Source organism: Dendrobium catenatum, unplaced genomic scaffold, assembly GCF_001605985.2.
Source record: "Dendrobium catenatum unplaced genomic scaffold, ASM160598v2 fragScaff_scaffold_1344, whole genome shotgun sequence".
NCBI classification, from domain to species: domain Eukaryota; kingdom Viridiplantae; phylum Streptophyta; class Magnoliopsida; order Asparagales; family Orchidaceae; genus Dendrobium; species Dendrobium catenatum.
Window position 1 is genome coordinate 334,076 of NW_021319806.1, and position 14,446 is coordinate 348,521.

At 36.5% G+C, this 14,446-nt stretch overlaps 1 protein-coding gene across 1 annotated transcript; it reads right to left on the reverse strand.

Annotated features, from left to right (window-relative positions):
• Positions 1-2,292: 2,292 nt before the first annotated feature.
• On the reverse strand, positions 2,293-4,422 carry LOC110097742 (NF-X1-type zinc finger protein NFXL1). Its single transcript, XM_020824288.2, has one exon. It carries the CDS (start codon positions 4,420-4,422, stop codon positions 2,293-2,295), a length of 2,130 nt encoding a protein of 709 aa, XP_020679947.1.
• Positions 4,423-14,446: the final 10,024 nt, after the last annotated feature.

Below are 14,446 nucleotides of genomic sequence, written 5' to 3' on the forward strand. Positions count from 1 at the left end.
GTTTAGTTGCTATGAGTGTCTGAAGATCTGCTACAAAATATTGGGATGTTTTTCTTCTTGCTTTCTAAAACAGTTTTTTAGTAAAAAATTTCTTAAATTTGAAATTTTTGCTCTAGAAAGCAGTATGAAAATTGTTTGCGGTGTCTTGTTTATAATTTACTGGAATTTAATTTTACCTAAAAAACAGTTGCTGATTGCAAGTTCTTTCAGCTGTTTAAATTTCATATGATAATTTAATATCTAGAAACGATTAGCTAGGTTTAGAATAAGCTGTTTAAAGTAGAGTAAGATTTTGTTTGGTACAGCTTTTTTATTATTTTTTAAAGTAGTTTTTTAATATAAAAATTTATACTAGCAAGTTGCTTTAGAAATTAAACGAAAGCTGTTCCAAATGAAACCAAGAGTGTGTTTGGAACGATTTTAGTATTTTATAAAATTGGTTGTTGAGAAAAATAATTTAATTATGAGAAATTAATAAAAAATAGTAGTTAAATGAAATTGTGTTTGTTAAGTTAAAAGTAAAGTAATGAGAAAGCTGTTCCAAAGAGGAGTTATTATTCTGTGTTGATACTGGAAGGTACTTTTGTCTGGTTACGTGCTTGGTACCGAGTGTTGTATATTTTTGGAGTGATATGTTGCATTTTTATTAGTCTCTGGATATTCCAGAATAAAAATTCTCCAAACAGAGCCCCTAAAGGGTATAGTGAATTGAAAATTTAAATATTATTGCTTTCTTGGCTGATTGCAATTTTTTTCCTCGTGCTGAGGTATGTAGGTACGGTTAGGGGTGCAAACGAGTCGAGTCGAGCTCGAGCTCGACTCGTGTGTCCGAAAACAGGCTCGTTTTAGGCTCGTTAGCTCAAGCTCGAATAGTGAGCTCGAGCTCGACTCGATTATAAGCTCGATTACAAGCTCAATTTGATTTTTTTTATGAATTTTTCACATTAAAAAATGATGCTTTTAACATAATTTTCACCATTAAAAAGCACATCTACAATTGTTTATTGCTTTTCAAAATAATTTTTTCGTACAAAAAATTTTAATTTATTTATATTAAAAAATTATTTAAAAAAAAAGTCTAAAGCGCTTTAAGGATAAAACCTTATACATTTTGATATGTTCATTGGGAATCTAATTTTAACTTTTAGGAATTTATTTAAGAAGTTGGCACAATTTTTTTAGAGATTAAAGGTGAACTTTTTATGTGTAAAATAATTTTTTTTATATGTAATATTTTTTTTAAAATAAGCTATGTAAATAATCATATAATTAAGTACATAATGCTTTATAAAATTTGAGAATATATTAAGTGTAGTATAACTTCCTTCGATAATAACTGACATATTTCTATCTTCATTTATAAATCAGCCCTTCAAATTTATTAAATTTTTGATTGAGAACCGCATAATATAATTACATTATTAGAATGAAGGATGATGAGCTTGATCATAATAAAATGTTCTAGAAATCAATATATTTTTTTTGATAAACATGACAAAGTTGTCTCAAGTAGCTTTAGGTATATCAGAAATTAGAATTATTCCATGCAAAAAGCATCTTTTACCTCTAAGCTTTTTAGTTTGGAGCAACTTTTTGTTAGCTTTTTAAAATAAATTTTTAGTACAAAATTTTTATGAATTACTTCATATAAATGATAAATTTCATTATGGAATAATAGATAGAGTCTAAAACAACAACATTTTTGAAGCAAAATTCTTAAAACATTAAAATGATAATGAAATCAACGGTGTAGCGGCTTTTACTCACTTGTCGCAGCATTCAGACCATATAATGTGTTGCTTACAGGGCACGTCCTAGTATTAACATAATGTATTAAAGAATTAATGTCATGATTATTCGACAAGTTCTATGTTGGCTACCGATTACCTAACACAACCCTCAACCTTTCTCACTCAGGACTTGAGATCTAATAATGACAGTGTTAATAAAATCAAGATAAACAATGATACTTATTTGGAATATGGGAGATAATTAAGCTTGGAGCTTGAAACTTGCTAAAAAATCTTTTAAATTTTATTTGACTTGAAATAAATTAGTTTGACTCTAAGATGACTTGTTAGAAATATAAAATATGCAAGTGCTAGCTAGCATAGTAAGCCAAAAGAAGAATTTCAATAGCATGAATGAGGAATAAGCAATAACAAAAGATTGGTACAATTTGTTGGGATCGTTTCCACTTCTTGCAATAGACATTAGCAAGAAAAATATGAGAACAGCTATTCTAATCTCTAAAGACGATTGATCCAATCTCAGTCACAAGATTCCTCACACTTATCCACTATCAACTAAAGATTCTACCAAAGAGTCATCTTTCAATTGGAGTCGCCCCTCCCATTCACTTGCAGATTCCAAAACTACATCATCAAGCAAATTCCATCGGTTAGCATTTTCCAGGACTGGATTCCCATGGTTTCCTCTCCACACAAGAATGGATGCTTCTGTTAAATCCATCTCCAGAGCCACAGTCCATTTCGATGAATTGCCATATTCATTGCTCCTTGATGCAGCTGGAGCAGCACCTTGGAAAGTAAATCGATGGCTGAGGCGTTGCAATGCAGTTGCCACCCTTGCAGGATCACTCAAAACAGCCATGGAGTTCTTATCATTCAAACAAACCAATTCATTCACCCTGTCAAATCTCAATACCAGAGAGCTTATATCAGCATCCATGGGGAGGCACGGTAATGCAACCACACACCTTGGGTCCATATCAATCAATGGATCATGAGCTGGAGGATATGCAGCAACCATCAGAAAACCAGGCTTTGATTTGCAGATGGCATGAACTGTCGGTAAACTTTTGGGCTCCCAACCAGCAATCTGGACCAGAAGCTTCCACCACTCTGCAATCTGTAGCAAAGCTGCTCTCTTTTCCATGAGTATGTTGCAGAAGACATAAACTTTCATACTGTTCCCAGATCCTTCTTTAGGCTGCCTCCACATAATGTCAGAAAACACATCGGAGGTTGCTAAATTCTCTCCAACATGAAGAGCATCCAGGTTTGTAGAGATAGTTGTCATTCCACTGGCACAAGTTATGTCGGTGGAGATGGTCTCGAGGCAAGGTGAGCACCGGCCGCCATGACACGGAAGTTGGCAGGTAAGCTTTCCACACTGCAGCATCTTCCCGCAAGGAAGCAAGCAGAGATGGGGATCGAAGTCTCCAGTTTTTGATAGTACGCAGCAGCGATCCTTGCAACGGTGTCTGCCGCAGTTCTTCTTCCGGTAACAAGTTCTCTCGCAGAGAAATTTGAACATTGTGTCGAACAGCTGATAGCACTCAACAGTGCGGCGTGAAGAGCCGCACCGGCATCGCTGTTGGACAAGGGCTGAGCAGGGCAGGCAGTCTCCTTCATGGCACCGCATTCTACAAAAATGGGTCTTGCAGACAAGAGGCTTTCCACAAACATTAGAGCAAGTCGGAATCAAATCCATGCAGGTCATCCTCTCATCAACAATCTTCTTCTTTCCACAATGGCATGTGCTGATCTTTCCAGGAAGCAGTTCACATTCTCCGCAAAGCCCCGGGTGGCAGTTCTCTCGGCAAAAATGGTTCCCACATAAGAGGCTGCGGCCACAGACATCGTCGCAGGAAAAGAGCCTGCTCTTCTCATCAAAATTGCCCTTCATGGCCACATCGCTGCAGATCACCTCCTGCTCCTTCTTACCACAGAAGCATTTAGTAGTGAGGAGTTCCAGGCAAGAACCGCAGGCACCATTGTGACACACTCGCTCACATGTGTGGCGGCCGCAGCCAAGAAAACGATTGCATGGTTTTTCGCAGCTCAATGGCGCTCGTCTATCGGAACACCGCCGGACCACATTGGTCTTCCCACATGGGCATTTCCGACGCGGAGCAAAAGCCTTGCACGGGGGACAGGGGCCAGGGTGGCATTGGAGGACGCAGAAATGGGGGCATCTGAGCTTCTTCCCTCCTCCATCAAGGGGCTTCCCGCAGGGCTTGCCGCATGAATGCGGGCAGAGGTGCTGGTCATTAGGAGGATCACGGCGGCGACCACAGAAGCAAGTGTATGAGAGATGCCGGGCGGGGGTGGATTGAGGGGTCTGGCATCCGGGGCAGTGCCAGTCGTCCGCAGCGATGCAGGCCGGTGAACGAGCCCACTTGCGGATACAATTTAGGTGAAAGATGGAGAAGCAGGTGGAGCAAGACCAGATGGGCGTGGAACGGCGGACCATGTCGTAGCAGCTCATGCACTCGACAGCGCCGCGGGCAAGCTTGTCTTGGATATCTTGAACGATAGAAGGTACCGATCCGGTATTGGCCGGGGGCGACAATGCAATGGAGCCGCGAGGGACCCATTCTTGCTTCGGGGCGGCTGCCCGGCGGTCGCGGTGGCCGGCAGTGTAGTTTCTGCGGTTGACGGAGGAGTAGGAGCTCATATCGGATCGGCGAAGGAGTTGGATGGGTCGCGTTGATTCGCAGTAAACCCTAATCCCAATGGAAATGATGTGAGGGAACGGTATTTAAGGAAATAATATTTGTTCTGCAGCAAATGGTTACTGTCAGCGCTGCAGCGGAGAAGATGAGCGACATGTTCTTGAAAAAGTACGCTCCAATTCGCGATTTTATTTCAAATTTCTATCTGATTATTTTATAATTTAGATTTAATTATATATATATAATTAAAATTTTAAATTTCGATCAATTAGAAATAAAGGCTAATCCATTTTGATAGAACATTTAAATTTGGATTTGCGTTAAATTTAATTAAAAATAGTACTGTATATTTTTTTTTAATAAATTGTCAGCTGACTCAATAATTATAATGCTATTGTAAAAGATATTAATTATTAATTATTTAAGTTTTTAATATTGGGTATGGCTTGTAATTGCAGAGGTAGTTAACCTTAGTATTGCAAGAAAATCTCATATGCAGTTAAATAATTTAATAGTATTTCATATATATATATATGTTAATTAGCGGTGTCAAAATTAGATTACGAATCGGGTTGGGTTCGGAACGAACGAACCCAACATTGACCCGCTATTAATTGACCTGACTTGAATTTGACTAATTTTTGCAAATGGGTCAGAAAATGCAATATGGACCTGACCCGCCAGGTTGCCGGTTGACCATACCCGACACGAGCAGAAAATGCAACACGGACCCAGACCTTCCGGTGACATCGTTGTTACTTCCCATCCAACTGCAGAACGAACGACGAGCTCCCTCATGTCGTCGTCGTTGCTTCCGATCCAACCACAAAATGATGAGCTCCTTGTTGTCGGCCCATCGTCGTCATTGCTTCCGATCCAACTGCAGATGAAATAGCGATTTGTCATGTCTTCCAAACTGACAGGAAGGAACGTTGTCAGCGAACAACGATGGGGAAGAGGAAAAGTAAACCTTAGTCCCTGCGGTCGGCCCACCCGTCATCATCATTGCTTTCGATCCAACCCTTTCTTGCTTTCGTCCTTGAAGGAGGTGAAATGACGAATTGGGTATGTGCTGGTAAATCGGCTTAGATCCGGGTCAATTTCAAGTTAGCGGGTTGACTTAAACACAACCCGCTTTTTTAAATGGGTCGATTTTGGGAACCCGAACTCGACTTGTCTATCAAACAGGTTGACCATAACCTAGAATTTTTGGGACAAATTTGGGTCGGATTTTCAAGTCATGTCAAATATTGACACCCCTACTGCTAATGAGATTTTTATGTAGAAAATTTGAAAAAAAAAAACCATAAGATTTGACTCAATTAAAGGAATTATATTAACTAGAATTATAGATTTAAAAATAATGTCATTATCATAATTGTGGAAGACATTCATGTAATGTAATAGATATAGAATATGAATGGTGACTTTCATGATGTAAATAGAAGTCTTGAGACATTAGAGTTATCATAGAGAGGTTAATTTTATTTATGGATTTTTGGAGTAAAATTATTTTAAGAAGCTGTAAGAAATTGTCCTAAGCGAAGCTTTAATCTCATTTTGAATTTGTATGAGTGTATTCTTAATTTGTTGGATTTATCTCATGAAAATTTTTATTTTTTGACTGTAAATTTGCTGTTTGAGTATTTACGAACAAAGAACTGTTATGTAACTTAGATAAATTTTTAATAATTATAATTAAATTTGTCCCATAAAAAAAAGAAAAAAAAGCAAATGCTCCTAAGTATAGCTTTAAGCAAAAAGATGATGCGGGTGTTCTGTAAAGTTTTGGATGCTTTGTCATGAACGCATCAAATTTGCCAATCATCAACTTTTGATTTTTTTTTTTGGGGGGGGAATTACATATATAAAACCTAATATTTACAAAGTTTTCATATATATAAAGTTAGTGCGTTTCCATGTGATACGATTAAATTTTAAGGAATTTAATAAAAATGAAAATATTGATTGAGATTTTATTGTTAATTTTGATATCTTGATTAGAGATGTAAAATAAAATGATCTGGCCCATCAACCTGACAAGAGTTCCACTCAATCCGATTAATAAATGGGTCGGGTTTACGTAGAGGTGTCAAATATAGAACCCATTTGTTAGACCGGTCGGGTTTATGTTTTATTTTCTAATTTGTTTCTAAAATTGTATCGGGTTCAGGTATACTCGGAAATACAAAATCAACACAAAAAATGACACGATTTATCTCTAGTTTGTAGTGATCCCGCCCGCAATGCTCTCGTTGTCCAACACTCCCCAGCTAGCCCTCCCGCACTCGCGTGGGCACCCGAACTTGTGCCCACACTAAACCCATGCCCTTGCCCTCTCCCACGCTTGGAGCCTTGCTTGCTCCGACACTTGCACTTGCATAGGTTGCGCTCGCTCGCACTCACTCGGGCCCCCTGCCACCACATGTGCTCGAGCCGGAACTCGTTTGAGCATGGCTGCATTTCAGGTTAGCGAGTCGAGTCTGTTCAACTCGGTAACCTAGTGGGTCAGGTCAATGTCTAAATTTCTAACCAGTTTGCAAAGCCGGGTTGGGTTCGGGTCAGTTGAATTGATCCAGGGGTCAATTTCAGGTTTGACCCAAACCGACCGGAATACCCATTTTGACACCCCTTGGTTTGTGTTGACCCTTCAACTAGATTTTAACAAAATACGACACGTTTAAATTATTTTATCTTAAATTTTTTTATATTTTGGTATGATTATCTTATTTTTTATTAATTAATCTGAAATTATGATTAAAAGTAATTATTATTTTTAAATCAAAATGGGATATGTTCGATTTCAAGTCAGAGTTGAACCTGATCCTGACCCATTGACCTATTTTGACATCCCTAATTATAATGATAATTCAGATGTTAAAGATAAGAGGATGTAAATTTTATAAATAGATTAATTTTAAATATTATGTAAGTAATTAGTAATTACTTTTTTGGGGCATATTCAATATGTATTTTTCGAAAACAAGAAGGATGTAGCGGTAGGGATAAGATAATCCTATTTTTGTGCTATTATATAGCCTTTTTCAGTGTTATGGCAATAAAAAAAAATAAATTCAATGATTTCTAAAGAAAAAAGTTCGTCTTATAAATCATGAAAAGGGGCCGTTTGATCGAATTTGTCTCAGATCTTCTTCATATTTATGGGGCATATAAATCTAAAAAATTTAAAAAATAGATCCTCACTTCTCACCTGAAAGAGGAATGGGCTTGGACCTTTTGCTAGAGACTGGGAAGAGCTTTGAGACTTCAAAGATCTAGAGCTCCAACCTGGCACCATTGTCGGCAAACTTCCATCGACCATCATCGAACCACAGCTCAGCCACCGATCATCGCTGGACCACCGCTCGGCCGCCATTCACCGCCAAACTTCCACCCGGTCACCAACAACCGTCGAACTTCCGCTTAACTATCGTCATACCATAGCCCGATTGTCGATTGTTACTGGACTTCCACCAAGACTTCGAACGCTGCTGGACCTCCGTCGGGCTGTCACCAACACACAACTCTGACCACCGTTGACCCGAAAAGCCGATATTGACTCGGAAACCACGTCTGAGTCAGCTCAGCAATCCGCTTCAATCGTCATCCAACATCACATCAAGCTTCAACTTTGCCTCTGCGTCTTGTCTTGTCACATCATGTCAGGATGGTCGTTCGCGTCGGTATGCCCGGCTCCTCCTCCCCATCGGTCTCGTTGTCCGCTTCGATCTGCTCCACATCATCGATGCTGCCTGATCAACCATCCGGAAACCAAGTGGCTTTGGTGGGTTGATTCTGATGCTACGATCACTGACATGGAGTTCCAGCTTCTGCTCCGGAGATATCAATCGATTCCGCGGGTCGGGTCAGGTTGATCCGAACCCGAAGCAGGTCGTGTTCGAGTCTAAAAAATGACCTGTTTGTGAAAAATGGGCCGGGTTCAGATTGACCCGAATGATGCTGGGTCAGTTCCGGATTCGACCTGAACCTGACTCATAACCCGAAATTGATGCCCCTATCTCTGGCCACCGTCTTAGAATTTTTGTGACCATTTCGTAATGCTTTTGTTTTGTATTGTATAAGTGATGGCTATAAATAACAGTTTTAGGAAACTGATTTTGGCTATAAATTAAAAGATTCATATTAGTAGACAAAATAGATTTTGGCTGTAAATTAGAAGAGAGTAAATTAGAAGAGAGATGACCAAAAGTTATGAGGGAGAGGATGAAACAAAATCGATAGCAAACAGCCTTGCGTTCAGCCGCATCAATAAATCGAGACGCATAAAAATTTTTAGTATAAAATTTTATAATTTTAAAAAAATTTGTACAAAAAAATTATTTTAGAAAGTAACAAAAAAATTATCCCAAAAGAAGTCTTCGTTTGAGGATTAATTTTTCTGTGCGGATGTGAAACGTCTTTTGGAGACCAATAATAATGCGTCATGTCACCCTTTCGCTCGATACCGCGGCTAGGTAGTGCTTGATACCACTGACGTGACACATTCTGGTTCATCTCCGGATGACGTTCTGCGTTTGACCTCCGCACAGAATAATTTCTCTCATTTGAGATGATTTTTTGATTGCTTAAAACAGCTTTTAAATTAATTTTTTATTAAAAAATTGTTTTAAGAAGTAATAAGAGAGCCATCCCAAATAAAATCTTAGACTTGATTTGGAAAGCTTTTTTTCTTGCTTCTTAAGGTTGTTTTTTAATAAAAAAAAATTAAAAAATTTATACTAAAAAGCTGCTTTAACAGTAAAAAAAGTTGTCTCAAATAAAACCTTAATTACATAGATTTTAGAGCATTGTTCTATAATGCTCTAACTAATGCAAAAGACTAACATTTATTTCTTAATACAAATTTTGTAATATATGTAGGACTTAAGCCAGAAATAGATCCAAACATCTCTATAATAATCATCAACAAACATAACAAAAATGCCAGAAGAAGCTTAATACATCATAAGAAGATAATCTTGAGCTGTTTTCATAAGGGAGAGCAGGAGATTAAAGAAGATTAACACTACAAATCCATAAAAAAGACAACAAAGAATGGAAACATGGGAAAAATTCACCAAAGCCGATCTCATTAATCTCAAAAAATTGAAACTAAGTCCATCAAATTCACACAATTTTTACCCAAAACACGCTTTAAGAACAAATAATATCCATCCAATCCACTCAAAAAATTAGAACCTGAATCCCTTCTGTACAAGAGGGAAAGATCAAAGAAAGGGGGAACCGACAAAGAAGTCGCAGAAAGGGGGATCTCGTATCCCATGGCGAGGAAGAGCGAAGAGCACGATGGATCGGCTCTCTACCTGATTATTTGGAGCAGAGGGGAGAGAATTCGGCGGAAGCCGAAGCTGAGGATAGGAATAGCGCGGCTTGTATAGCCGGAAGATTCCCTGACGAAGATCTCCACCGTCTGCACGAAGAGATTTAGGCTCCTCAGCGGCGGCAAGTATAGCGTGAGCGGCATCGCCGAGAGAGCCGCCGCAAAGAATAGATCCAGCATCGAAGAAGACGACCGTGAAATCAATCCAATTGTTCACTTTCTTCTTCCACCTCCTCTTTTTCTCTGTGTGTGGGCTTTCTTATGGCCGACAAAAAATAGGTAAAAAGCATAGTAAATAATAAATGTTTAGCTTTATTTTAAGGCTTCTTTTGGAAATAGGGTGCAAACGAGTCGAGTCTAATTTGAGCTAGACAATGTTCAAGTCGAGCTCGGCTGCAAAACTTCTGAGCAGGCTAGCAGCACTCAAGCTCCATCGTCCCAATGTCAACAAGCAAGCCTCGATGGCTCCGTCGTCCCGAGCTCTGTCTTCGTGCTCCGTAGTTTTGAGGCTGATCGTCATGCTTCGTAATCATCATTTCATTTTTCCTAGTCGATATTTTGTTTTCCCACCCGTGTTGTCCTGCGATTTCCTTTTCCCTTCGAAATGTCACCTACGCGAGCTGCTCGACAAGTTGACAAGTCTAGTGGAGATCTGTTTGAAAAGCTTGAGCTCGATAACAATCATTTATATTTATTTGACACTTATATAAATAACTCATAAGCATTTCAAATAAAATATATTTCATTTATATTATATTTCTTTTTCAATCAACCAAACAATTTTATTTTAAAATAACCATCATTAATATCTCGGATTGTGCCTCAATTCTTCTTAGGCCCAATCTTCTGCAGTTGTTTGACTGGGTGAATGACAATCCTAGTTATGATACTCGAACAAAAAGGCTTAAATACTTAACTATTTGCTGCACTTTATACTTTATTTGGAGAGAAAGTAATGAAAGAAGATTTGCTTTGACTGCTGCTTCCTCTACTTCTGTGTGTGGGAAGGTCAAAAAGGCGATTTTGGCTAAAGCCTTTAAATGGAGAGATGCACATTTTATGCAGGATCTGTTTTAACGAGCTGCACTCTTTTGATCAATTGGCTTCCCTGTTTTTTGCTTACATGATTTTCTGTTTCTGTTGGAGGCTTTTGCGGAGTTTTTGGATGCGTCCCGCTGAGGCTATGGAGCTGGGGGCAATGATGCTCAATTGCTGGCTGCTCCCAGGATGGCGGTGGTTTGCAACCACTGAATTTGGACGGCAACATCTGCAACCGGGAGCTCCGATCATCTCTGGCTTCAGCAATTGGTTTTAACACTGAGCCCAACTATTACAACTTCCAAATTTTTTGGTGTTCCTCTTTTTGACATGTGTAAATTTTGTGGTTGACGTAGTTCTGAGGTGTTTTTTTTTTTCACCTTTTTTTTTCTTTTCTTACACATGAAACTAGTTTTTTCTTTATCAATGAATGGGCTTTTGCCCCTAAGCTTCCAAAAAAAAAATAAAAAATTTGTCGCATATTATTAAAAAAATTATTAGGACGGCGGGAAGTCAACAACTTCCTAAAGTCAAAGAAGGCTTCCTAAATAGTTTTTTTTTTCACAAGAAAAAGAAAAAAATATTAGTCCGAAAAAAGAAGCTTCTCCGTCGGTTTCACGTGGGCTGAAAATCTCATCCACCAATACATGTTCAGTGTTTCATCCAATCGGGTTCACTTTCCTTCGTTCTTCATTAATGATTATGTAATCTGCTGGAAAAAATGATAATCTTGATGCCGTGGATCGCTTATCGCGAAGCATCCAACGGCTGTATGTCACCATAAATTTAAGTTCCTCATGCTTCAATGAGGCATCGGAAAATTGCCTTCCAGGTGAGCTGCGGTGACAGCTGGAGAAGAAAACTTGGGTACGTTTGGGAATACTGCGACGGTCGTTAAAAGCTGAAACTCTTATATAGAAAATTATTTACTCAAATTGCTATAGAGTATAATTATCGAGCTCCTGTTATATGCGAACAAATTATCATGATATTCTTATATATATTGAGATGAAAAAAAATTATATAAATGTAAAGATTTTTTAAATATATATAATAACAAACTAAAAATTCTAAATTAAAATCTATGTTATTACTATAGATCTGGTTTTGAGCTCACTAATGAACTTCAATGGAGAAGGTCATTCTTGATCACTTTCCATTCCTCGTCCTGGCAGACCTGAAGTTGGTGGTTGATGAAGCTTACGATAGCCTTACGGTAACATCGACACCTCTCGCGTGTTTAACACAACCTCGAGCGCCATGATTCCAGTCATCTTCCCTTGTTTTCTTGTAAGGAAGATCAGTAGTTCACACCTCTACATCCAAGGTTGTGAATGAAACACCGAGCGGTGCCACAAGAGGTATGTAAAAAATGGATGAATTGTCAAACTTCACAAGGAAGAAGAAGACACGGAGTATTTCACAAGGGTATTTAAGTTTTAATGTCTATCTCAGGACAGAAAAAGTAACCGCGGGACGAATGGAGCATGACCTCATGGCCCCAAACAACAACTCTATCACATTTCATGACATACAACAGCGAAGACGTCATCCCAAACACGCCCTAAGAGGCTGGTTGTCAAATGCGATAAGCTAACAATCATCTTCCCTTAATAAACTTCTTTTTTTTTGTATTAATTATTGGTCAATTTGATTGAAATGGATTGTTAGGTTCTTGACGAAAAGATTTTGATTGAGTGAAAATGACAGTTTGCTATTGGGAAAAAAATTTATATAAGAATGTTTGATATTTTTTCTATTAATACATATTTTTTAATTATAGGATATGACATTGAACAGTTTAAATTAGTTTAATTAATTTGCTTTGATGAAGAGCATATAGAAAATATTAAAAAAAAAATATATATTAAAGATAAAATTATAACCATATTTTTATCTTTGAATATATACATAATGAAGAGTGATAAATCACAAAATACATACAAACAACTCTTCTCTAATTATTGGGCATAATTTTGATGATACTTATATTAAATATGAAATCTAAAATAACTAAATAATTATTCTTTAAAATAAGCTATAAATATTGATAGTATGTATCATGATTTTAATCGAGCTATTATAAGAAAAATGCAAAAAGAAATTAAGTATAAAGGAATTCTCAGTGACAGAACCAGAAAATTTATTAAGGGGGGCTAAATTAATTATTTTAAAATTTTCCTAAACTTTTTTATTCGAGCTTGAAAACGGCATAGGTAGTTTTTTTTTTTAAATTATTATATGAAAAGGTATAATATTAAATATATCTTTGAAAAAATAATAAATACTTCAATTAAGAGGCATACACCATCACATGTATATTTAAGAGCCATTTTCTCATTAGCCTAATTCACATTCCAGCTCTAATTAATAGTTCATTTTTATATCAAATATGAGTGGTAGAAATAAAAAATATGAGTAGTATGAAAGAAATATGAGTAGCATATTTGATATTAAAATAATAAAGGGTGGTATGTATGTAATATTAAACTTTTGAGTGTTAGATGTGTAAATAAGATGTTATAAAGTGGTATGTAGGTAAATTTCCCAGGGATTTACATACATAACACTCTATACTATTATATTTACATATTTAACACCTAAAGCTTTAATATTACATACATACTACTCATAGTTTATTTTTATATCAAATATGAGTGGTAGAAATGAAAAATATGAATAGTATGAAAGAAATATGAGTGGCATATTTGATATTAAAATAATAAAGGGTGGTATGTATGTAATATTAAACTTTTGAATGTTAGATATGTAAATAAGATGTTATAAAGTGGTATGTATGTAAATTTCTCAAGGATTTACATACATAACACTCTATACTATTCTATATACATATTTAACACCTAAAACTTTAATATTACATACATACTACTCATAGTTCATTTTTATATCAAATATGAGCGGTAGAAATGAAAAATATGAGTAGTATGAAGGAAATATGAGTGGCATATTTAATATTAAAATAATAAAGGGTGGTATGTATGTAATATTAAACTTTTGAGTGTTAGATATATAAATAAGATGTTAAAAAGTAGTATGTATGTAAATTTTCCTTAATTGAATCTCTCTCTCTCTCTCTTCCTGACAAATTAAGACAAGTCTACTCCTGCCTTCCGCTCTCGACGAAATGCCGAGCCAACCCATCTTCATCTAAACCTTCTCTCCTCTGCCTCGCTTTAGATGACCCTTATTCCGAAACCGTGGTGAGGAGTGTAAAATAAATATTAAAACAAAGAATTAAAAAAAAAAAACAAGGTTTTAGGAGCTATTTGATAGTATTCAATTAAAACATATAAAATTTTTAAGTGTAAAATAAATATATTAGAACATACATAGAATTTAGGGTAAAATTAATATAAATTAAAAAAATATTAAAATTATCAAATTAAATGCATTTAAAATACAACATAATTTTATTAAATATCTAAATAAGTATATTTTATTGTCATAACCAAGGTTGTGAAAACCGGACCGGACAACGAACCGGAAGAATGAGAGGTTCATGGTTCGACCGGTCGAACCGGGGTCGAACCGGATGACGTAATAAATAATAATATAATTAAAAGTAATAAAATTAACATAATAATAATGACAATTTATTCATAAAAATTTTATAATTCTAAGAATTT